Source organism: Lemur catta, chromosome 21 (genome assembly GCF_020740605.2).
Source record: "Lemur catta isolate mLemCat1 chromosome 21, mLemCat1.pri, whole genome shotgun sequence".
In the NCBI taxonomy this organism is placed as follows: domain Eukaryota; kingdom Metazoa; phylum Chordata; class Mammalia; order Primates; family Lemuridae; genus Lemur; species Lemur catta.
This window is the reverse complement of record NC_059148.1, coordinates 15,053,902-15,079,161: the sequence shown is the minus strand read 5'-3', so window position 1 is coordinate 15,079,161 and position 25,260 is coordinate 15,053,902. Positions and strand designations below refer to the sequence as shown.

Below are 25,260 nucleotides of genomic sequence, written 5' to 3'. Positions count from 1 at the left end.
CCCAAAGTGCTGGGATTATAGGTGTGAGCCACCATGCCTGGCCCAGATGAAATATTTAATTACTTAAAAAACCACTGCAAGAAAAAATGAACCTACAGTAAGCATACGACCAGAGTTTTAAACTCAGAAGATCCATGAAAACACTTCAGAGAGAGGGCCTTATTATTTGTTAAATAAAAATTTGAAAAACACGTAATTATTGAGGCCCAGAAGGCCCAGAATGCAGTGGCTTGGGTACCGCTTATGTCCCATCTGGCTGTCATCTTGAATATGCTCCACTCTCCCACCTAGGCAGGACCCACTGGAAAACATGCCATGGTTGTTACTGTGAAGGATGTGTGTTTTGGCCGGGAGTAGTCACCACGAATATGCAGTAGTGCTTGAGGAATTTCTATTTCTCACTTAGGATGTTATAAACATATACAGTCATCAAATTGAAGCCCAAAAGATAGTTTCTGAGAAAAAAATGACCATTCATCTATCGGCATCCTGGTCTACAACATGTATAGAAAGATTAAACCAAGGCTCAGTTAAAGAATGGACTCACTAAGTCATGGGCTCAGCACAACTCTAAGAAGAACATTTCCTTAATTAACCAAAGCACCTGGATGGATTTTACTGCCAGTGCCAACATAACATATTCTACCATAGTTTGGTGATGTAAAGTATTTATCTCTCGATGGAATATGTGAGGATAAATGGATCAATCTTGAAATAAAATTTCACACTAGGAAGTTTTCACGTAAGGATAAAGGAAACATAAGATATTTTAAAGCTCGGAGTCCAGCTTGCTAATGAACAATATCTCAGCTCATCATAAGTCAGCTCTAAAGAAAACCCAAAGACAAAAGGTGGAGAACTGTTTGAAGGCTCAGGGTCTAGAATAGGTGGCATTAACTCCTACAGGAACCAGGGGCTCTGAAACAAGCAAGGCACACAGTGCCTGCTGCCACAGCTCTTAGGGGACTTGATCGCCCTGAACTATAATTGCTCAAGAAGCACCTGGCCCTGCTTCCAATAGCCTGTGAGTTTCTTGAGCATCTTACTTACCTCTGTATCGTTAGCAACCTCTGTATCCTTAGCAACTACAGACCCCACACAAGGTGCCTGGCAAATGCTTGTTGAATGAGGGAAGCAGGTGAATGGGGAACTGGGGGCAAATCCATTACGGACACATTCAGAGAGCCCAGTTTCCTCACCAATGTACGCCTCAAGGCCAGCCTCAGGACTCACCTAGCAATAACCTAAGAGAAGTGCCAGGAAAATTTATGTAAATCAAGTACCTGAAAATCAAATACTTGCTATTTAAACCAGGGAACTCTGCTATTTAAAGGAAATCCATGGTAAAGCCACCTGTAATGGGAGTATAATCAATTCCCTTTTTAATGAATATAAATTTTTATATTCTGAGGTTGCTTTCAGCAGGACAGACTTGACTCGAATTTACACCTTGCCTCACTGCCACTTGAGCAACCCTATTTCATACTGTCTGAAGCTCTCAATCAGACCAAAAGGAGATCAAATAAACTGATATAATCCAGCTTCTGGACAAGTTTTGTCAGTACTGCCTGTGACCTATTTTTAATGTCAGATGGCAAGAAAGTTCCCCAATAATAGAGTCCTGGAGGGCAGCCAATACTCCATGGAAGCCAGACTCTGGGCTTTTCAGATTCCCTTGGTTGATATGGCATGGACAAATAATACAAACGTTCCTGAGTAGGGAGCAGGTTGCCAGGTAGACCGTATATCTCAAGAGCACATTTTCAAAGTAAAACTTGAAGCAACAAAGTTGGAGTCTGCTGTGAATTGGCACAGGGATGAGCCCTGGTCAGAGATACTGGGCACACAGTAGGCATTTGATAAGCTCTTGTTAGTTGGTCCCAACATAAAAATGACTCCAGAGATAGATTTACAGGCCAGGCGCAGTGGCTTCTGTCTGTAATCCTAGCACTCTGGGAGGCCAAGACAGGAGGATCGCTTGAGGTCAGGAGTTCAAGACCAGCCTGAGCAAGAAGGAGACCCCATCTCTAATAAAAATACAAAACATTTAGCCGGGCATGGTGGCACATGCCTGTAGTCCCAGCTACTCGGGAGGCTGAGGCAGGAGGATTGCTTGAGCCCAGGAGTTTGAGGTTGCTGTGAGCTAGGCTGACGCCACAGCACTCTAGCCTGGATGACAGACTCTATCTCAAAAAGAGAGAGAGAAAGAGAGAGAGAGAGAGAGAGAGAGAGAGAGAGAGAGAGAGAGAGAGAGAGAGAGAGAGAGAGAGATAGGTTTCACAAGCTCTGGCCAGGGAGGCAGTTTAGTGCAGAAGGAAAGACTCATTGTAGCACTGATTTATAAAAAAGCAAGAACAAGCAGTGCTGTCATCTCCAGCCATCCACAGCAATCAGAGTAAGGGCAGATGGTGGCTAACAGATTAATTCTGATTGTCAAAGGTTTAAAGTTTCATGTAGCGTTTCATGGATCTCAAGGGGGGTTGTCAGATTTAGCAAATAAAAAATATAGGATGCTCACTTAAATTTGAGTTTCAGATAAACACCAAAAATTTTTAAAGATAAGTATTCCTAAATATTGTGAGACAGACTTAAACACTAAAAAATTATTTGAAATTCAAATTTAATGGGGCTTCCTGCATTTAATCTGGCAATTTTACTCTAGAGAAGACAGAAAGACATAGTAAATCACAGATCCCCTTATTACATTAAGGTTTCTGAAACACTGTTCACAGAAATGCTTGAAGAGCTTAGATGGGGATAATGAAGAAGCTACTTTCTTAAGAGTGAAAAAAGATACTGATCAGAGTTGCCTGCTCCCAAGCTACAGTGAAAGGAGGGACCAAAGAACAATACAATTAGGACAGGGTTTCTCAGCCTCAGCACTACTGACGTTCTGGGCCAATAATTCTTTGGTGTGGGAGCTCGCCTGTACGTTTGACGTTTGACGATGTTTAGCATTATTCCTGGACTCAGTACCTGCTAGATGCTAGTAACACCCCCTCGGGTGTGACAGCCAAAAATGCTTCTAAGTATTGCAAAATGTCCCCTGGGGGCAAAATCTCCTCCAGTTGAAATCACTGGGTTAGAAGAAATGGTCAAATAAACAGAAAGTGTCATATCCATTAACCAGTGGTCAAATAACAAAAGATTGTTCACAAGGGAGACATTCTCAGCTCAACCGAGGCCCCTCCAAGCTCAGAACAGGGAAGAGAAAGCCTAGTCACTTGAGCTAAGACAATCAGAAACCCTTCATGTGCCAGAAGCGCTAGAGCAGAATCTCTGGTGAGCCAAGCCAATGAAGCTCCGCATGGCCATGCACACATCACAGCAAGCAAGGCGACGAACCCAGCCTTTGAAGACATTCCTTTTAAGTTAACCTCCCCTCCAACTAAACTTTTTCCAAATCTCTTCCTGCCATTTGGAAGTTGAGTGATTCTCAGCTGAAAAGGCCTGTATACACGAGGTGCAGATGGCAGCAGTTACGGCCCTCACCAGATGCTGCAGTCTCTAATTTGATTGAAAGGATATAATTAGACAACAGAAACACTTTAATGAAAGAGCAAAACATGGAGGGAGGGAAGGATTGAAGGCCCTTAACTGATGCCAAAACACCCACCAGTAATAGAAGCTTTGAGTCTGGAGAAAGGGAAGGGGAAAGCCCCTTAAAAGGACAGTCCCCATCCTGTTTATTTCCCCATAGACATAGGAGTAGGGATTTTATTATTGTAGATTTCCACTGTATTTTATGTGGGAACAATCTGATTAGAACCAGAAGAGTCTTCGGAAGAACATCAAAGAAAAACAAATATGGCTTCTGTGGTCATTATTAAAAATATTTTTACCAGCCCAATAATTTTCTTTGAAGATGAATTTTTATAGATTGAACAGCAGCAAGTCATTGACATGCTGTGATGGGATTGGTTAACAATCCCTACCATCCTAGAAGAGAACTCCTTGGTTGCCATGTTTTCATCCAGCTTTAGGACACTAAGGCTTGCACACAGCCCTATAATAAAATTTGTTTGGAAGGCAGAAAGAAATCGTGCAATCATACATGCTGATAGCTACAACCACTATGAATCATCTTTGAAAGCTGCCTATACTGTTTTTACTATTTCCTAGCTTTAAAACGTTTGAGTGTGAGTATATTGTTCTGGTCCTAACCAAGACTCTAACCAAACTGAAAGAAATCCAGCCCTCAGAGTCTGCAGTTGCTAATGTGGTGTGACACTCGGGTTTGGAAGCTGCTGCAGCCTCCTCAGCCCACTGGAAGCAGGGCCCCGCCCTTGTGGCAAATTGAACAATAAAAGTTTAATGCTTTGGCTACTTGCCAGGGATTAAATCTGTGGCAAGAGAAACTAGAAGCTGGGCCCTTCAGAGGGGCGGCCCTGAGAGGGTCCTGTTGTATAACTTGGAGGGAGAGAGGCAACTGCTTGTGAGGTGGCCTAAAATCTTTTGTCTGCCAAGGTACTCCCTAGCACCTAACTTCATTCCTCTTCAAACTGGTACAAGTCCAGGCTAGGGAGATGTTTACCTAGAAAGAGAATAAAAAAGGGGAGGGGAGAGAAGGGATTCCTTTAGAGGAGGACAAGGCACGTTTCTGTCGGGCGGTTATTAGGTAGGTGTATGGACACCCATCTGACATTTCTACAATGGCCTCTTGCCCTCTCTTCCATCTGAACGCAGACAATGTGTCAGAAGTTGAGATGGGGGTGGGGAGGCAGAAGTACTGCCATTTTGGGAGGAAGACATTGAAGGCAAGAGGAAAAAATAGAGTGACCTCAGACTGCTTCTCCTGGACTAATACTTCCGGGTTCCAGCTGAATTCTCAAGGTCAAACTGAATGTGGAAGGAATTGTCAGTCATCGTTTTCATCTATGCAGAGGCTGCACAGCCAGCCAGAAAAGGACCTGCCAAGTGGCGTCAGGGGGCTCAATCTCACTGCAAAACCTATACCGGTAGTTTCTAAGGGACACGTTCACTTCCTCCTATGTTGTCCTTATTCAGGAGGCAAAAACTCAGGCAAAAGCTACAGATCCAAACTTCCGGCCTCTCTCAAGTGTTTTGCATTAACTGTTCCGCAGTACAAACACAATCAACTTGGTATGTTTGAATGCTTCATTTTGTTTTTTCAGAGATGTTTTAATTAAAACAAAATAATCAGCCATGCTAAGCACATTGTTGTTTTTTAAAAACTACTTGAATATGACAATAGAACCATGGAAATAAAAACTAACTGCTTAGGAAAGTGACAGAAATTTGTTTTCTTCTTCTTTTTCTTTCTTTTTTTTTTTTTTTTTTTTTGTTCCTGGCTGTTTTTCTATGTCTCAGGGCTGGTGCCACCTGCTGCCTGGGCTTTCCTCTGAGAAACAGATCCCTCAACGGTTTGTTCCAAGCAACATCTGCAGGCATAATTGAACAAACCATAGGCCAGTTGCGAGGCAGGCACTATTTTCTTTATGTTGTGCACACTGAACCACACTGAATTTCTCCTTGAAGAATTTTTTTAAAAGTCTTATTAAAGATCCAAATGTATGTATGTGAACTTTCCCTCATATGTATCTTTTTAAAAAATTATGGTAAAACATAACATAAAATGTATCATTTTAACCCTTTCTCCCATATTTATAGAAGTTAGTTAACAGTAAATGGTAAAATGTTCATTCATTCACCACAATCTAGCCTCCTTGTCACCTTTTCTAGACCGGTGAACACTGAAAAAAAATCAATAGACATGGACCTAGAGAAGGGCCTGGCAAAGTACAGCCTGTGGGCCAAATGTGGCCCACTGCCTGGGTTTAAAATTTTTAATTTTGAAAAAATTAAAAAGAAAATATTTTGTAACATAAAAATTACATGAAATCCAAATTTTAGTGTCCACAAACTTTTACTGGAACATAGCCATGCCTATCCATATGTGTTTTGTCTATGGCTGCTTTTGCCCTACAAAGTTGAGTAATTTCAACAAAAACAGTACATGACCCACAAAGACCAAATTATTTACTGTCTCGCCCTTTACAAAAAATGTTAGCCCACATCTGACCTAGAGCCTCAGGTAGCATTCTAGTCTAAAAAATTCTAAACTAGAGATGGTACATCACTCCCAAATCCCTAATCTGTATATAGTGAAGCTATTTAAAGCAATATATTTTCTCTTAATCATTTATTGCTTTTGGTCCAACTATACTAAACCATGAGCATATCAGTATCTATATTGAGTACACCAACTTGCTGTTTATTAGTAGTGAGCCTAAATGGGGAGCCTTCTTGCCTTAAGATCTTATAAAAGGGCTCATTGCATACCTCAAAGATTTAAACAGTTTGTCTAGGGGCCAAGACAAAATTTCACAAAAGGATCAGAGTTCTTTGATACCAGGTCAAAATGGTGTTTCTTAAAATACTCAGAACACATAAGTAACTGTTATGCTTGCTTTAATCCTTCACTCCCTCAGCCTCTATGTTGCTTACAGGTAACTCTGTTGCCATTAATGAAGTCCCCAAAAGGGACAAGACTGTAGAGACTATGAAGCTCTTGCTGTTAACTGAACTCATAGGTTTTATGGCAAGACATACTATTGGCTAGTGGGACAAATTCCAGATGAGGAGTTAAAGGAGAATGAATGTCAGTTTATAAACTTACAAAAGTCTATTTAAGCTGAGTGGAGAAGCTCTGTTGATGCACACCTAATAGCCCTCTAATGTAATGCAGTTTGCCTTCGGCAGTTTGCCTTAGGTGGAAAACCCAATTAGCAGAGTCCACCCAGCCTTCTTTTCTGTTTCTACCTCTTGTCTCTCCCTCAAGGTCAGTAAATGCTGGATGAGAGCCCACTAGGGAGACCCATATGCCCCACGGCCCAGGCTGCCTTCCTCCTTGAGAGGAAAGTCCAGATTCCACAATTAACCTCTATCTTCCTTTCCATCAGCTGTGAAGGGAGGGAATGAATCTTAAAGGAAGAATGAAGAAAAGGGAGATCATTTGGGGTTGGCTACACACTGTAATTAGAAGTAGCATGGATGGGGAATGAGCTAACTGTTTTTATAAAGTCAGCATTCAAAAATGCAAACCACTGGTAATTTAAATATTACAAAATTGTGCAGAATATAAGTATTGAAATAATTTTTTCCATCCACAAAATTTTAGAGAAAATTACAGTATCAAAAAATATAAAATCCTCAGAGTAAAGTGTGTTTTTTTTATGGGGAAGGATTTAAAAACTAGTGGGTAGGCTCTAGACAGGATGTGATACGGAAGACCATGTGGTATCTCCCTAAAACTGCTTCTGAAACCAGAGAGGAAAAGTCACAAAAGCACCAATGTACCAGGACAGTAGCAAACCAAGCTGGCAGGATTCACTGAATTGGGAACTTGGGCCACTTATCACAAATCACTTCACAATGGTTATTTCCCCCTACCCCAGACACCCACACTAAGATGTGGGATTCAACTATCTGCACTTGACCCTAGCAAAGCAAAGGTGCCTGGGAGAAGATCCACCTTCCAACAAGCATAAGCACAGAATTGGCTCACTTGACGTTTTTCAGAGCTGCTACTCTGCCCTTTCCAGAAGGGGAACCAGTCTATTTCCACCCATACCTCTCTCAGAGGACATTAAATCCTGACCACACAGATGGCAAAGTGGAGCTAAGGGGTTACTAGGTTACAGTTATGTTGACATATCTTGGCTCCCGGAATGTCCCTCCCTTACTCCTCACAAAAGTAGAGGTCATCAAACTGTAGAAGTCCCACAGAAGGTGGAGATCACTCAGAAACCACTTAGTGAGCCTCAGGTTTACAGCACTAGGAGACCCCCATTCTACTGATCTAAAGCCAAGTTTTGCCTTTTACAGGGATCAATCAGACAGAAAACTCATAGCATTCCCAGGGTAAACGAGGTGTCTAGCACTTGATGAACTGTGAAGCCCTATAAAAAGTATTATTAAAGTGTTTATTGACTGCCTTCTATATGTGGGTGTGTTACCTACAGTATATCACTTAATTTGCACAACACCCTGCAAGGGAATTATCATTACCTCCCCCCACCTTGCAGATGAGGAAACTGAGGCCAGAAACTGAAGGCACGGCCCAAAAGTCACACAGAAAGTGACAACACCAAGTCCTAGCTTTTTCACTAATCCAAGCTGGTAAGTTAACAAAGCAACGCTGAGTTTCTTTCACCAGCAAAATCCTGTCTTTCCAACATCACAGGCTCTGACTTTGGGTGGAGAACCCAGAAGCTGGTTTTCCTACTTGGGCAGAATGGTAATGAACTCTTCCCGTCCCTTTCACAAATGTCGGATGCTCAACACCCAAACAACCTGCAGAGAAGCGTAACTGGCCAGGCAACGCCCTCTTGCCTGCTCTTCAACTTGGAAAGGATTCTGCTACGAGGAAGGGTGTGTGTGGACGCTAAGCAAATCCCAAACTTTCATCCTGGTCCAGGGCCCCACCTCGGGAAGATCTGGCCTTGGCGTTGGGGAGCGGTGACCTGTTTCAAGTGTGGGGTTACCCAGGACACGGGGCTCAGCGCTGCACCCTCAGGTGGAGCACCCTAAGCTCTGTAGGGGAGAAGTTTCCCCATCACTCCTTCCTTCCTTCCTCTCCCCCTGCTGGGCTATCACTTGAGTCGCTGGGAAGTTCAAAGCGGCCCAGTGGGTAGGGACTAGGCGTCCCGGCAGGGCACAGCGGGTCGCCCCAGAACCCTGACCTGCCCGTAGCAGGTCAGGCAAGGCAATCCGGCTCCTCTCAAAAGTTAGGGTCGGCCGAGTGGGCGCAGCCGGGCCCCAGGCAGAAGGGCCGAGCGCCGGCTCCTGCCGAGAGGCGCAAGGTCCACCGTGTAGGCGGCAGGAGAGGGCTAGGGGACGCCGGAGCGTCGCAGTAAGGTTCGGGGAGGGGATCCTGGCCCCGGGAAGGGGTGTCACTGAGGGTCTTGGGGAGAGGGTGCAGCGTCTAGAGGCGAGGGAGCCGTCCTGGCCCGAGGGGCGTCGCTGAGACTTGAGGACGGGATCCCAGGAGGTGCAGGGGAGCAGGGGGCGGCCCGGCCCGGGGGAGTTGCTGGGAGACCTGGGCGGCGGGTCCCGAGCTCCGAGACGGAGGAGGCGTCCCAGCCCAGGGGGCGTCGCCGAGGGGCTTGGCGAAGGGGTCCCGGGAGGTACTGAGGCGGAGAGAGCGTTCCAGCCTGAGGGGGTGTCGCTGAGGAGAACCGGGTCCTGAAGCTGGGGGACAGCAGCCGGGCCCGGGGGCGTTGCCGAGGGGCCTGGGGGGAGTCCCGGGTGCTGAGGTAGGGACCGTCCGGGCCCGGGGGCGTCGCTGAGGGGCCGGGGCAGGGGACCGAGAGGTGCCGCGGCGGGAGGGAGTGGGCCCCGGGCTGGCCGGCCGCGCTGCCCCTCGGGCGGGCTCCGCGCAGGGCGGGCGCCGGGGGTCGCTCACTCACCGGGTCCAGGGCCGAGGCCGGGGCTGGGCGCGGGCCGGGCCGCCAGCGTGAGCGCGGCGGCGGAGAGCAGGGCGAGGCGAGCGGCGGGCGGCGCCATGGGCCGTCAGTGCGGGGCCCCGGGGCGCGGCCCGGGGGAGAGGGGGCAGCGCGGGGAGCCGGGGGCGGCCATGGGAGCGGGACGCGGGGCCCGAGCGTGGCCCCGCCCCGGCTGCCCGGCCGCCCCGCCCCGGCCCGCCCTCCCCAGCGCCGCCGCCGCCGCCGCCGCCGCCGCCCCGCAGCCGGGGCCCGCCCGACTCCGCCGCGAGGCCCGAGGGGCGGAGCCGACTGCGCACGCACGCCCCGCCCCGCGCCGCGCCTGCCACTCACGCACCAGGCCCCGCCCACCTCCCTCACCTGGGCCAGCCCGGCGGGGCGCCCATTAGTCTGATGCAGGGGAGGGGTCAGCAGGTGAGGGGCGGGGCCCCGGGCCCCGCCTCCAAGTCCCCACGGGGAGGTTTGGCCCGGCTGAAGCGGGCGGGGCGCCCAGTGACCCCCGCTCTCCCCTCGCTCGGGTCGTGACCCACGCGCGGGCTCAACCACAGCGGTGACAATCAGAACAGCAGTTTGCAAACCCTTTTTCCGTGCTTGGCTCATGGTAGTGGTTCAAAAAAGGGTGCTTTGGAGCCAGCCAGTCCGGATTCACAGACCACTCGGTCACCTTGGGCAGATTTAAAGGAAAAATAGCTCTTACCTCAATTTCCTTATCTGTTAAATGGGGGTGATGACAGCAACTACTCCCCAAAGCGGTTGTACTAAATAAGATAATGCATGGAAACTTTTACGCACGTACAGCAAATGTTGAGTTCCTTTCTCACCCCAAGTCTTGCAGCCACGAAGGAGGCAGCATACCGAGCCCTGGTTCCGAATCCTATCACACATCGTGTCTCAACCAGGGCAAGTTTCCTAATTGGTCTGAGCTGCAGCCATCCCAGAATAGGAGTGATAGAAGGCCTTCCCAGGAGTAGATGAGATAGCGGGGCGCAAGTAAAGCGCCCCCCACGAAGTCCAGAGGCGGATTGGACAGCGCTATCTTGCAGACTGGCACGCTGGGGATCAGAGAGCGCGTGGCCTGCTTAAGCTCTCGGCCCCCGCGTGGTAGGCCCTTTGCCCCTCCAAGGTCTTCCCCGGCCGCAGCCGGGGTCGGTGGTGGGCCTCCCCCCTCCCCCGCGCTCCCCCAGGCAGAGGGGATTTTCCTATGGCTCCCGCCTAAAGCGCCGCGGTGACGCCCGGCGGGGCAGGTCTGGGCGGCGCGCCGGAGCTTTCAAGTCCCCGGTCCGGGCTTGCAAGTGCTCCCGCGGCGGCGGGAACATCTGCTCTCGTGCGCCGACTCGCTGCACCCAGAGCAGGGCTGGGCGGGACCGGCCCCGCGGGCTCCGAGGCCTGCCTTGGGTACACCCGTCCCTGCACCCCCTTGCCACCCGGGAGCCGCCCCCTCACCCACTCCCAGAGCCCGCGTTCCCCCAAATGCCATTCACCACCCAGGGCTGCTCCCAGAGCCGGGCCCCAAGGGCGCAGCTACCTCCCACGAAGCCTCTCAGTCTCTGTCCCTCTCCACCCACACGACCCAGCGCTGTGGCAAGAAGAATCTTGTCGGTCATTGTTTTCACGGTGTCATTCCCGAGTTCAGAAATCCTCTGGGCTCCTTAGTGGAGTCTACGGACACCCCCCTCCCAGCCATGCCTGGTCCCTGGGGACACACCCTCCACACCCCACCTGGTGACTCTTTTCCACAATCTTGGGCCCTTCCGCACCTTCTCCAGCAGGATCTGAGAACCCTTTGTAACAGAGGAAATGGCCTGAAAAAAATGACAAAAATGTTCAGTGTCTCTTTAAAACATCCCCCACTCCTTTTGGAGAACTAGGACCTGCATCCCTGCTTGAGGCCAACAGCTGAGAGGGGCAGGGGAAGGTCTTTTGTTCTTTGCGCTACACAAGATGGCCTGAGCTATGGAGGTCCTGGGTGGAGATCGCAAGATTGTCTTCAGCAGAGATGGGACAGAGAGGGGAGGATTAAAATCATCAGCTGTAGCTGAACCACTGCCTGAAGCTGGGAACCCACCCTTTAAAAGCTCTGTATTTCTGCTTGTTATTAAGACGATGACATTTTTAGACAGTAGTCTCCATCCTCCTCCTTTGCGGACAAATTAATAAACCTCTCTTTCCTCCTCCTCAAACCACGTGTCCTCCTCATTCTTCTGATGCCGCACCTGCATCTCTGACTTTTGCATCCTCTCAGGCAGGATCGCCTTAGAAGAGAACAAAACGAGAAGACTCGGGTGAAACCATCTGCACGAAGCAAACACTCAGTGAAGGCAGACCTGCTTTCCTTCAACTGATATTCAGCAAGGAACATGCCGGGTGCTGAGGATGCTGCCACCACCAAGACCTCCCAGAGCTTACAGCCTGGTCAACCAACCTGAGAAAATGCAAATGCTAGAGACCAAAAAGTACTACCAAGATAAGAAAACGATGCGGACAGAATGGTCCGTGGACTATTTTAAACAGGATGCTGGGGAAAGACTTTAGCAAGACACAGTTCTCTACAGTTTATAAGGTTCTTTCGGCATCTCATTCCAGTTTCAGGAGAAAATGGGAAGGGCACACAGGAGGTTTGCAACAAGGTTTATTTGGCCACGTGTGGGCATCCATGCCTCGTGATAGTACCTTGGGTCCACGCTGCCCCCTGTAGGAAGGCACCCCGCCACCCCACCCCAGGCTGGCAGCAGTCCCTTGTGTACAACCAGGACCGGCTATATAATTTGCAGGGTCCAGTTAGAAATGAAAATGTGGGTCCTTTGTCTAAAGTTATTAAGAATTTTCAGATGGCGACAGCAGAGCGTAAAGACAATGTGGGGCCCTTCCAAGCCTGGGGACCTGTGTCGATGCCCAGGTTGCACACTCATGAAATTGGCTCTCGGTACAGCAGAGCTCAGAAATGATTTGCAAGCTCCTGCCCCCACTGGCTGCTGAGAGAAGCATCCCTCCCACCTTCCCCGCCCCCACCTTCTCTTTTCCGGCTTAAAGCCCCCAGCACAGGTGATGGAAACAGTGCACAAGAGGCTAAAAATATAGCCCAGTGTGTCTAGGTCACAGCGCTTAACAGCTCAAGGTCTTTCGCTCAGTTATGTGGTCCTGGCCCCTGGCGGGAGCAGCCTGAGATATTCATTTCAACGCTTTACATGCCTGAGGCGTTTAACAGCTTTGTTTCATGGAAAGAGTGAGGACACTGCATGCAGCTCCTGGGCCTCCAGGAAGATGTTAGTGTCTGTCTGTTTGCTTGTGCTCTGCAGTTGGGCCCTTTTCTTCCTCCAAGGGCAGCAGGATTTGCCAAGAAGCTGGGAGACCTAAACTGGTGGAGTTTGGGGTCATTCTCGTGTCTTTGAAACTCCAATTGGGATGATTTCTGCTCAAAGGGCAGCAGTCATGTCGTGGAGAGAACCCAGGGGGAGGGACCCTGGGCATGGTGACAGCACTAGCAGACATTTAGTGAGGACTGCACTAAGGCTGTGCAGGGTGTCTATGGTCACATTTCACATAATCCTCTTAGTACCCTTACCCCTGCCCTCCAGTACACAGAGAAGTTAAATGACTTACCCAAAGGCCACACAGTCACAGAACTGGCTTTGAACCCAGATGGTGGGACTCCAGGCCTACAGTCTTAAGCACTATGCTACATTGCCTCCTTATTGTTTTTTTTTTTTTAATTGTTTTTAAAAGATGGAATTTTGCTGTGTTGCCCAGGCTGGAGTGGCCCAGTCATAGCTCACTGTAGCCTCCAACTCCTGGGCTCAAGAGATTCTCCCACCTCAGCCTTCTGAGTAGTTGGGACTACACGTGTGTGTCACCACACCTGGCACCTCCTTATCTTTGTAGGGTTTTGTCATCAAATGCTTACTGAGTGGTCCAGGGCTAGGATTAGGGCAAGTGAGATATTTGTCTCAGACACAGAATTTAAGAGAATTAAAAAAAAACAGTAAAAAACTCAGTAATCAAGATAAATATTATTTGTTATACAACTAATAAGTGTATTTAATAAATAGCATTTTAACACAATACTTTTTTTGTTTCTGTTTTTACTTGTTTTGGGTTTTTTTGTTTTGTTTTTGTTTGTTTGTTTGGTTGGTTGGTTTTTGTTGGAGGCAGAGTCTCGCTCTGTTGCCTGGGCTAGAGTGCCGTGGCATCAGCCTAGCTCACAGCAACCTCAAACTCCTGGGCTCAAGTAATCCTTCTGCCTCAGTCTCCCCAGTAGCCCACACCACCACTCCAGTCTAATTTTTTTATTTTTAATAGAGATGGGGTCTTGCTCTTGCTCAGGCTGGCCTTCACCTCCTGACCTCCAGTGATCCTCCTGCCTCGGCCTCCCAGAATGCTAGGATTATAGGCGTGAGCCACCACGCCCGGCCTTGTTTTTATTTTTGAGATAGGGTCTCGCTCTGTCTCCCAGGCTAGAGTGCAATGGTGTCATCATAGCTCACAGCAACCGCAAACTCCTGGGCTCAGGTGATCCTCCTGCCTCAGCCTCCCAAGTAGCTGGGACTACAGGTGCATGCCACCATGCCGGGCTAATTTTTCTTTTTTTCTTTTTCTTTTTTTTTTGTAGAAATGGGGTCTTGCTCTTGCTCAGGCTGGTCTCAAACTCCTGGCCTCAAGAAATCTTCCTGCCTCGGCCTCCCAAAGTGTTAGGATTACAGGTGTGAGCTACTGTGCCTGGCCTTAATGCAATATGTTAAAAAGTCTAAATGAATGCAGAAACATCCGTGATGAACAGAATAGCAACATTTTAAATAAAAACAGGATCTGTATTCTTGAATTTCCTTTAGCATCAGGCTGGGCTCACCATAGTATCATTCCTGATCCTGTCTCCCGGGATTCTGGCTCAGACAAACTAGTGATGGAAAATTTGAGAGAGGCTGCAGTTTGCTTGTTCTAATGGGGGTGAGGGAAAAGGAAGAATTGGTGTTAAACATAATGAGTTAGAGGTGTCTGTGGGGCAGCCAGGTGGGCTCGTCTGAGAACTCGGGTAGGGTTTGGGGTAGAAATGAGGAAGTGCGAGTCATCTGCAAGAATGAGCTGAGAATTGGTGGGAAGGCAGGCAGGACAGCATGGGTGCGCACACTTGGCCCGTGATTGGTACGGATTCAGCACATGTGGTCTAAATCATTGGTCCTCAGAGTTTGCATCATTGTTTAGGAATCTTCTCAAATTCTCTCTCATCCAAAGTTGTTCTCTTCTTCTGCATCACAAACCTCAGATATGTTCCCACATGGGTGTAGAAGTTTACTGCTTGGGTGTTAAAATAAAAACATCTGAGGAAATTAGAAACCACTAAATTCCACTAGAATTTGGGGGTGGGGCATAAAGGCGGTAAAAAAAAAGAATGAATATAATTGGCTCCATTTCTTCTTTATTAGCTGATCCTCCAGGAAGAATAAGAGCTAAGAGAAACTGAAGAGAAGAAAGGTAGTAGGAAAGGAAAGGAAAAAAAGAGAGAAGATTAGAGGAGCTAAAAATACAACGACGAAAGCTTGGCTAAACATCAAAGAAGGGCAGATGTGTTTCCAAATAGAAGCGGTGGTTTAGATATGTCAGGAAGCACAGCTCCAAATGTTGGGTGGAAAATGAAGATTATTTAGACTGAGTTCGGCAGAATAAGAAAGCTCCATGGGAGAAGCAAACTGAGGAACAGGTCTTTTAGCAACATGGAAGCCCTACTGCCTCAACGCTGAGTTCTCTGGACCAAGTCACCAGTGATGGAGACTCTTGCCATGGTTTCAGGACCCTGGACCAAGTAGTCTCTCCATCTTGACTTTATAATTCTCAAGACCCTTCGATGGAACAATCTCTGTTAAAGACTAGACGCTTTCCTTATCGTGTCCTCAGGTGCTCACTTCCATTTCTGTCCAATGAAGCATGGAATATTCTGAACAACTCCCAAGAACCAGGCGGGTAAATGTACCTCCTGTACATACACTTCTGTGAGGCCAGTGAGTCTGACAACTATTTAATGAAGATGCATCATGTGAAAAGAGACACTGTGATGCCCAGGTCAGATCAGAAACATCCTCCCCCTTCTAGAGGCTCATCGCTTGGCTTCATAAACCAGATGGATGCGGATGCAGGACCCGAGACAAGAAGATCCTATCAAGTGTTGGGTTGTGTTATTCAGACCATGAGTACCAGGGGCTCGAGAACGGTCAGATGGGGGAACGGGCCATCACACAAGAACCTTATTTGTCAAGTGCTTACTATGCACCAGAACCTGTGCCCAGTGCTTCAGACACACCATCCCACTTCCTCCTCACAGTAATCCTTGGGTAGGCACTGTTACTGTCCCCATTTCACAGATGAGAAAATTAAGGTCCAGAGATGTGAATTCACTTGCCTGTTGAGAGACGGATCTGGAATGTCAACCTGAACCTAGAGAAAGTCTCATGACAAGGACAGGACTAGAGCCAGGCCTAGGATGGCATGTGGATGGGCCAACCAGATAAGAGGCAAAGCATTGCAGTGAGAAGTATGAGTGGTTGACGACAAGGATGGTGTAGACTTTGGCTGAGTCCAGCCTTTGTTGGTTACTAGCTATGGGACCTGAGGGATGCATGGTTCTTGAACAACTGGTGCCTCAGTTTCCTTATCTGTAAAGTAGAGAACAATGCTCAAACTCAGGACTGTTGGTAGCATTTCATGACATGATGCTTGTAAAGTGCCTAGAACCATGCCTGGCCTTCAAAAGCATCCAGTAAATACTACTTTTATTGACCTAGGAGAAATAGCATAGGCCGACCTAGCCTGGGTCAGTTTTAAGGAAGGTGAGGATTACCTGTTGGGGCAGTCACCTGAAGTGAGATGCACTGAAGGGACAGAGGCAGAATTTGATCAGATTTAAAGAGTACGTGTCAGGTGCCACCCATGTGAACAGCTCTGTGCTAGACGAAGGAGATTCAATGCGCTCCTCGGAGTCAGAGCTGTGTCCCTTGGTCATTGAGTAAAAGAACTAGGATGGTAAATAGAATGGATGGGTGTCTGGAAAGAGGAGGTTTGGGAAAGCCAAACTCAAGATGGTGAAGGAGAGAAGAGAAACAGAACAGCTACTCCTATGATGCCTTCTTCGCCCAACATGTCCCTTTTGTCCCCGCTCTGCAGAGTAAAGGCAGAGGGTGATTTTTGGGTACCCCAGAAGCCTGGTGTCATCTCTCCAAGATTCACCAGCTCTGAAAGGATGCTTGGCTGCCCAGTCCCCAGACGTTCGCAAACCCTTCCCAAAGACAAACACTTTCCAAGGCCCTGCTCTAAAACTGACCCACCTCTTGGGAGGTGAGGCCAGGGCTCGTGGCTGAATGGGCACCATTGTCCTCCCAAGTGTCTGTGGGTCCAAATGCTGTGGGCCTGGAGGTGGTTCCACCAGGCCTGTGGTGCGGTCTGCCTGCAGGCTTTGATTCACTCCAGGGACAACACTGCAAAATTCAAACAGGCAACACATTCGATTCCAGGAGCCTCTGCCAGACTCATACTCTGTTTTTCCATCATTTCACTCTCCTCCCCCTTGGGAGGGAGCCTCCTTTGGCATTTTGCATATGAAAAATCCAAACCACCAGCAGGACCAGCACCTGATAAGGAGCGGAGGGGCATTGCCCAAGAGTTCCCAGGAAGAGGCTTCTTTGTTCTTGTTTCAAGCCCTTGACACTGCTAACAGCTCTAATTACTGCATTTGCCATGGGATGTAAAATAAAACCGCATTCCAGAAAACATGTAGTCTGACAGAGAGAGAGAGAGAGAGAGAGAGAGAGAGAGAGACAGGAAGAGGTGCCCAGGGTTGCAGGAACGTGTTCTTTCATTTCTGGTCCCTAGCCTTGGCAGTGCACCTATCCTGAGAATTTAACAGTACCTTCTTTATGTGCACGAAGGAGGGCACTTTTGCATGCGTGGGGATGCATCCCACTACCTGTGTCTACCAATCTGGTCTGCATATTTGACTACAGTTTGTGCAAAGCGTGCTTCTTAAGAATGTCAGGACCTTCAAAATACACCAAGCCATTTTGGGGGGAAACGAGGGCTTAAGCAGTTTCTGAAACTGTAAGCAAAAACAAAATAGAACTTCTTCCAACATCATTTAACTATAAAATCTGGTGATGTAACACCCACCCACACTCACATCACAAACCGAAGTGACATCACAAATACTGGAGATAATGGCTCAAAACTGCCTGTATGTGAGCCAAAAATCTAAACCAACTGCAATTTGCCAATGCACAACTGAGGCAGAGAAAGACTGTGACTAGAAATATTAAAACAAAACAAAACCAAAACCAAAAAAAAACAAAAAACAAAAAAACAAAACAAACAAAAGAGAAAAAGGAAAAAGAAAATACATATTTCTTCCCCCTACTAAACTAGCTAAAATAAAATTTAAGGCAACTGAAATATGGTAAGGTGATTTTATTTTTTTATGGATGACATTTCTTAGAAAATCAGGTCTTTTTAAATATGTGGTTCTAATCTATCCAGGTTGTTCTCTTGTTCTTGGCTGGTCCCAGGAAATGGAGGCCAGCATCATCTACATTGTGCTTCTGCCTTTAGGGACCCCAGAATATATATATTTCCCTGTGTCGCGGCGATTCTTGACCATGACAGTCTGGCTAGAGAGTGTATTTAGGGTTTGGTAGAACTTACCTGCTGTCATTTCCGAGTTGCCGCATGGTTGAGGAGTGTCTACAGCTGATCTAGAAGTCTTAAGTGACCTTGTCTCCTGTTCCTTATGCCTGTCATTTCCAGCAGACAGGAATTATCTTCTGGTCCTTGTAACTTCCTGCCTCAACAAGCTATGTTCTTTGAGAGCCTGAATATCACCATGACCTTGTGAAGTTACTATCTCTTCCCTACTTGGAAGGCTTTGGTGAGCAGGACAGAGGACACGAGAGGGCATATAGCATGATTTCTAAGAACTTTGTGGAATCAATGGTCTATAAAAAGATCTTAATACTTTGCCTTCAAAGTAGACCTTCTAGTCTCTGCTTGAGAAGTGGTCTTTGTTAATCCCTTTCTTCCCCCCTTATAATTCCAGCATCCAATCTACGTGAGATGAGACACCAGCATCCCCATCTATGGACTCCGACAGTCCATCTTGTTGAACACCAGGCTTCAGGACTGCTATGTGGACTCACCAGCTCTCACCAACATCTGGATGGCCAGGACGTGTGCAAAGCAGAGCCTCAGTGTCCCAGCACCCGGGACCACCTCTTCTTGGGAAGCTGTAAAGAACCCATTCGTTGCCAGTCCACTCTCCCTGGTTAGGCTTGTGCTCAGGCGGCAACTGAAGGAGAAGCGCTACCTGGTCCCACGCAAGTCTAGAGAAGCAAAACTCTCCAAGAGATTAAAGCCCAAGGACGATTCGGCAATGAAAGCCACTCAGCGGGCCAGGATAAGAAGCTCCGTCAGTTCCAAGAGCAAGCGGCCGGGGGTGGGGGGGGCAGCTGCCAGGCTCACCTGGGCACAGGAGGCCTGCGGGAGGCATCAGAGAGGTAGATGATGACGGGTGGTGGAGAAAATGTGATGGGAGAGGGAAGGGCAACGCTAGAGAACACTTAACGCTTAGATTGGTACCAAGTGAAGGAAATCCTAAAGTTGAAGACAGGATCGGGGGTGGGTGCAGCATGATGGAGGGGAGTGAGCACCAGATGTGGGGTCACACTATGTGCTACTTACACCCTGCTCAGTTCTGTAGAAGGAAGAGGTGGCCTTCATATGCACAGACAAGAGGAACTTGCTGTGAAGGCAAAATAATGGTGAGGAAGGCAGCGAGGACGCGGGCAGCGGGTGCTGGTGCGCAGGCCCAGGCCAGCGGTCCGCTGTAGATGTGGCTGTGAACTTCCACGTGGAGAACTTGGCTTTCAGAGGCCTGAGTCCAGCTCTGTCACTCCACGGTGGCCAGCAGAGTTCGGTGTGCCCTGGAGCGAGGCTGTCAGGGTTCACATCCCAACTCTGACTATAACTGACGACGACCTTGGGCTTAATTTCTTTGTGCCTTGATATTATCCTATAAAATGGGGGATAATGGCCCTTCCCTCCTAGGGATTCATGAAGATTAAATGAGTTAATACATGCAGAGGGCTTTTGAGCAGAGCCTGGCACAGAGTAAATAATTAGGATCCCGAGTGGCATTCAGTAGGTGACAGCTGTGGTTAGGAACCTTCCAGCTGTGTGGCTGTGGGCACGCCCGTTCCAGTTGCCTTGCCTTTACAGCCGTGTCCTGCCGACCTTACAGGGTCACGGGGAATGCACGCGGTGGTACACAAAGGAATTCCGTCAACTAGAACATGCTAGACAAATGTTGGTTGTTGCTGTAACCGAGACTCTGGGACACAAATCCCAGATAATTATTCTGAGCTCCCTTCTCAAGTTTTAGCTGTGACTTCTCTGCTTTCTTCCTGGCCAGAGCAAAGAAAGTTCAAAGGAGAAAAAACTAACAGTCGGCCAAGATCTTGAGGACAGATATGCCGAACATGTGGCCGCCACCCAAGTGCTACCCTGGGACAGTGGGACAGCAGCCTGGAAGGGCCAAGTGTTGCTTCCTGAAACCCGAAAGAGACAGCAGTTGTCGGAGGACACGCTCACCATCCACGGCCTCCCCACGGAAGGGTACCGGGCTCTGTACCACGCTGTGGTGGAGCCCATGTTGTGGAACCCTTCCGGAAGCCCCAAGAGGTACAGCCTGGAGTTGGGCAAGACCACTAAACAGAAGCTCTGGGAGGCTCTGTGCGGTCAGGCTGCCTCCCGTACTTTTGGCTCCAGTACTGAGGAACAGAATTATTAATGACATTTACCTTTAATTCCTGTATTGTCCTCTAGTTTCTGCTCATTTCCACTTATTTTATTTTATTATTTTCGAGATAGCATCTAACTCTGTTGCCCCAGGGAGAGTGCACTGGCATCAGCATGGCTCACAGCAACCTCAAACTCCTGGGCTCAAGCGATCCTCCTGCCACAGCCTCCTGAGTAGCTGGGACTACAGGCATGTGCCACCATGCCCGGCTAATTTTTTCTATGTATTTTTGAGTTGTCCAGCTAATTTTCTTTCTATTTTTAGTAGAGACGGGGTCTCGCTCTTGCTCAGGCTGTTCTCGAACTCCTGAGCTCAAATGATCCACCTGCCTCGGCCTCCCAGAGTGCTAGGATTACAGGCGTGAGCCACCGCGCCTGGCCCGGTTCCCTATTTTTAAAAAGTAGACTGGTAGGTTCTTGATCACTGACTACCACTTTCCCTCGCTCCCTCCACACGGGGCTGAGCAGAAAGCTTACCACCACCTCAAGGACATAAACCCACACTCCAGCAGATCCTCTTCGTGACAGCATCTAAATCTCCAGTAACCTGGGCTCTGTGTTAACAGGAGAGGGTGCTATACAAATGCTTCCACCAGCAAGTTTAAGTAAAAAAGCACTGGCCCATGCAAACACCTCTCCTTTGTAGAATCTATAGTCCTTTACCGAACAGAGCAATGACAACACATAACACATACTTGATAAAATTGTATATTTTTTACAGTCATTTGTACAACTTGTTACAAAACCATAGAAGACTACAACTTGTTTTAAATCATTTTTGGTCTGCAAATATGTAAAATCTGTGTGCAATTATCATGTATTTACAGGGCCTTGTGTTAGTCATTTTCAATGATTATTCCAACAATGTCACACTCTCAACATAAGACATGGCTTAAGATAAATATATTAGTAAATAAATATTCTGAGAACATATTTCCATAAATGAAATGTGCTGCTATACATATACAGAATATACATAAGTTGTTTTCTAGCTTTTAAAACATTTAAAAAAAATGGTAATGTTGGAAAAAGAGCCCTTAGACCATTTTATTACAAAACTCTTTACAGCAAAGTCTTTACAAAATATCTTTAAGTGCTATGGGAGAAATTAAAAAAAAAAAGTTTTAAAATAGTGCCTTGTTAGACCAACACAATAGCGTTTATATAAAGAGTAGAAAAAGGCAGTTCTGTTTAAAAAACAATACTCTTGATTAGTAATTCTTTCTTAGACCTCATTTTAAAAGCATTAGTCTTGCATGAACTTCGAGTAGAGACTAGCAGCACATAAGGGGGGGGGTGTCTGAGGAGTGGGACAGCAGTTGGGGCTTTATAAAGGGGCTTGGGTTTGGAGGAAAAGGGGTCAGGACTGAGAGAGATAAAGCCAGCTTACTGGGGCTGTGTCCACAAACAGGTACCTTGCTGGTCAGAACACCCAATCTTCCATTTTTAGCTGGTTCTAGAACTCTTAAGTTTCCATGGCTGTCCTACACCCAGGGCTGGGTCACTTGGCCATGCCCAACCGTCACACCCTGACTTGGAGAGGTTTCTCAGTGGAAAACGAGATGCTCCCAGTTTCTGTGGCTATAGAACCATTACACTCCGAAAAAGGTACTTATCATTATTGGAGTCTTACAACTTCAAAGAGGACATTCCTTTTGATTTAAATGGTGATGAAATAAGATATTTGGTTCTTTTATCCTGTGATCTCCCTGATAAGCTAACACAAATTTAAAAGACAATAGTTGATATTTAAGGTTTTAAACGTTCATTTTTTTAATTGAAATTAAAATGTTTCTCTTGCCATCTGCCGTTATCACTCTTTCAAGTGAAAATTGGACAAATTTATTTTAATAAGCCCAGTGGAAGCCACATTCTCTACTGATCTGTTTATTGCTTAAGGCTATTGAGGAGTGGTTTTCCAGCCAGGGCTAAAGAAAGCCACTTTAGGAGTATGGTTTCAGAGAAGGAAGATAATATGCACCCAAAGGCATTAAAAACAAAAAAGCAAAACCACAAACAAACAAAAAAATCTCAACAATGAGAAGCTGCTTTTTGCAGTTCATGTTAAAAGCCATACCCCCCTTTCCTAAAACCACGTCATGCAAGCTGTTGTCCTCAGCAGCTGCTACTCCTGGCCCGAGAAATAAAGGCGGCCCGGATCACATGTCAACCGCTTAGGCGCTTCTCACACCCTCGCCAACAGGTGTGCTGGGCACAGCCCTGGGGACCACCCCCTAAGGGACTATACCCCAAAGGCCGGAAGACAATCTCAGCGCAGTGAGTCTCTAAGTGGCAAATGGCTTGATCATTTAATGCTGGAATTTCTTTGTCAAATCCTGGCTAGAAATAAGTAAATTTCCTCATCATACACTGGGGTTTTTAAGAAAAAAGGATTCTGATATAGTGAGGTTCTCATTCAAAACGTTCATGTCCGGACCCAGGGCCAACTTCCTGTGAGCCTGACCAGAGAGGGGTCATCACAGTTGCCTGGCAACCCAGAGTGGTCCTTATTTCCCTGCCTACAGGGCCCACAACCCAAGGTTCCTATTCCACAAATGAGCTTTTAGACCCAGTGGGCCCAACTTTTGCAGATGGCAACAAATATCTGAATGAATGAAGAAATGAAAGTGACCAGAAGAGTTAGTGAACACAAGGGCTAATATAGTTTCCTCTAAAAAATTGCTTTTTAAGAACAAGGAGTACATTGGACAAAAAAGGATGACAATCCCTGATCTGAAATAGCTTTAAATAAATTCTCTCTCCCTTTTAAAAATGAAACATCTCAAAAACAAAAACAGTTTGGGTCTTTAAACTCGCCCCCGTCCTCCTTAAAAAAAAAAACAAAACACCAAAAGGCTGGAAAAATATACAAAAACCTACCCTTCGGGTCTAAACTATCTGATAGTCTCCCTCTCTGTCTCATGGAAAATCAATACATAATAGTGCATTAGGTAGACAGGATAGTAGACATTTGCAGGCGAGATGAGCGATTTCAGCCATGAGGCAGAGGGCTGAATGACCCTGAAGCAATGCTTCCATGGGGAAACGGGATGAGAAAGGTATCATTCAAATGGAGCTCAGTGCAGACCTCAAGAGGCCTGGGCACATGCCCCCAGGAAGGCAGCCCAAGGAAACAGCAGCCAAGGGGCGTGGCTGCCCCCCCAGACGCATGCGCACAGGCACGCCCCAGCTGGGTTGGTGGAGAGCACCCTCCCCAAGCCCCATCAGACACCAAGGCCACAAAACTATATCCCTCCGGGGTGTTTGCCCCCACACACCCGTTGAGCCATTTCTGCAGCCAGTGGCAGGAAGCTCACAACACTTTTGCAAAGGGCTCCAACGTCAGGACCCCCGATGGGGGAGAGCCTCCTCTTCCCTGCCCCAGGGGTCAGAGTTGAAATAGAGGACCCCCAAGAACACTGCCCTTACTATGACCTGGACCTCTGCTAACATCAGGGCCGTGAACTCTTGTCACTTTCCTTGGGACAGTGACTCAAGGGGACACGTTGAGGATACTAGGTAGAATCGTCCCTGTCACCCTAGAGCTTCTGGGACAATGGCTGGCCCTGACTCCCCAGCGCTGCAGACCTTGTGCATCCTAGTCCTAGCTGTTTCTGTCACCTGCCTAAAGGCGCGGGCTGGAGAGGAATGGCTTCCGAGAAGACCCAACGCTTTGTACATTGGGATTTGCCACGAGAAAGAAAGAGGCAGCTTTGCATTGTTCCTCAGAGTTTGTACCCATATCAACTAGCTTTACTTCAAGTTTCTGGTTCATTTTCTAAGGCAGGTGTAGCCCTGAGCTTTTCAAAGGCCTGAGCTCCCTCCAGGGAGACAACAGTATCTACACATGATGTGGTTCATTTAATGCAGCAGTGATTTTTTTTTTTCTTTTTCAGCAAAAGTTGGCAGTTAGGGTTCTTTAAAATATATATTTAAATAACTTTTTACATTTACATATAATATCTTTAAAAAAAAAAAAAAACAAAGCAGAGAACTCAATTCCACACACCTCAGAACCCCAAGCACACACACTTTACAAAACATGTTATCAAAAGAGGCAAAGGACTCAGAGAATTGTGTCTGTTGGTTTGTTAATGGGACGGGGGGGTGGTGGTTTTGCCACAAGTGGCTCACATTTTGGGTTGAGAAGGAGGGCTCTCTTTATTACCACTTTTGTGTGTTTGTCAAAGCTAAAAAAAATTTTTTTTTTTTTTTTTGAAGGAAGCCAGAGTTTGGAGTCTCCGTACAGTTTCCAATTTCCAGATAAGAGTTCCTTCTGCGCTCAGGCTCCCGTGCTGCTGCTGTCTGCCGGGCGAGGTCCTGGGAGAGAGAGAACAGTCGTTAGGGGAGGAAGCCAGCACCGCAGGGACCAGCAAGGGACTCAGGTGGCCCCTCAGGCTTGTAAGAAGTGACAGCTTGCAATGGCGCACAGGCTGTGCGTATGCCACAGCGCTGAGGCAGGGCTCCTCTTCCAAGAGGGGCTCAGTCTGTGCCCCCTGGAGAGCCAGCCTCCCTCCCCTGGACATGCCGAGCCTTCTAGAAGCCCTTAGGTGGCGTGCAAACACCATGGACACAAGACGTTAGCTGGGCGGCCGGTGTGTCAGGCACACACACTGGGAAGAGCACCAGAGGGGGCCCCTCGCAGGGCTTGCAGGCCTCAGAACAAAGCAATTTAGGATTGAGATGACTTAGGAAGTAAATGGAGTGTGTGAAAGTGACTTCGAAGGGCCGGGGTGTCATTTAAGCCGAGATCTGGAGGAGAGAAGTAGGGGTGAGTTCTGGGGACTGGGATGAGCTTGGCACAGGGGGGGAACAGGTCAGAGGCCACAGGGGGCTAAAGCAGCCAGCAAGGAGAGAAACGGGATTCGGTCACACGGGTTGGCGCAGGCCGATCACACAGAACTGGGCAATTAGTCAACATTTGTAAAATCCTAAGGAAAACCACAAAGACATCAACTTATGTTTCAAAAAA

The 25,260-nt window shown here is 47.7% G+C and overlaps 3 protein-coding genes across 8 annotated transcripts in view; 1 reads left to right on the top strand and 2 right to left on the bottom strand.

Annotated features, from left to right (window-relative positions):
• The window catches only part of KREMEN1 (kringle containing transmembrane protein 1), a 62,198-nt gene extending 52,657 nt beyond the window's left edge, over window positions 1-9,541 (bottom strand). For all 5 annotated transcript variants that reach the window (XM_045534386.1, XM_045534384.1, XM_045534385.1 and 2 more), the window contains exon 1: window positions 9,432-9,541. In XM_045534386.1, the coding sequence (XP_045390342.1) occupies window positions 9,432-9,528 (97 nt within the window). In that variant the 5' untranslated portion in view covers window positions 9,529-9,541. The remainder of the gene's footprint in view (window positions 1-9,431) is intronic.
• Window positions 9,542-18,537: 8,996 nt separating this feature from the next.
• C21H22orf31 (chromosome 21 C22orf31 homolog) lies at window positions 18,538-22,526 on the top strand. The gene is given in 4 exon segments (XM_045534714.1): window positions 18,538-18,954; window positions 18,956-18,988; window positions 19,903-20,257; window positions 22,492-22,526. Coding segments are annotated over 4 exon segments (726 nt in total). The 5' UTR covers window positions 18,538-18,651.
• ZNRF3 (zinc and ring finger 3) overlaps window positions 20,974-25,260 on the bottom strand; it is a 153,565-nt gene continuing 149,278 nt past the window's right edge. For both annotated transcript variants that reach the window (XM_045534382.1, XM_045534383.1), the window contains exon 9: window positions 20,974-24,608. In XM_045534382.1, the coding sequence (XP_045390338.1) occupies window positions 24,571-24,608 (38 nt within the window). In that variant the 3' untranslated portion in view covers window positions 20,974-24,570. The remainder of the gene's footprint in view (window positions 24,609-25,260) is intronic.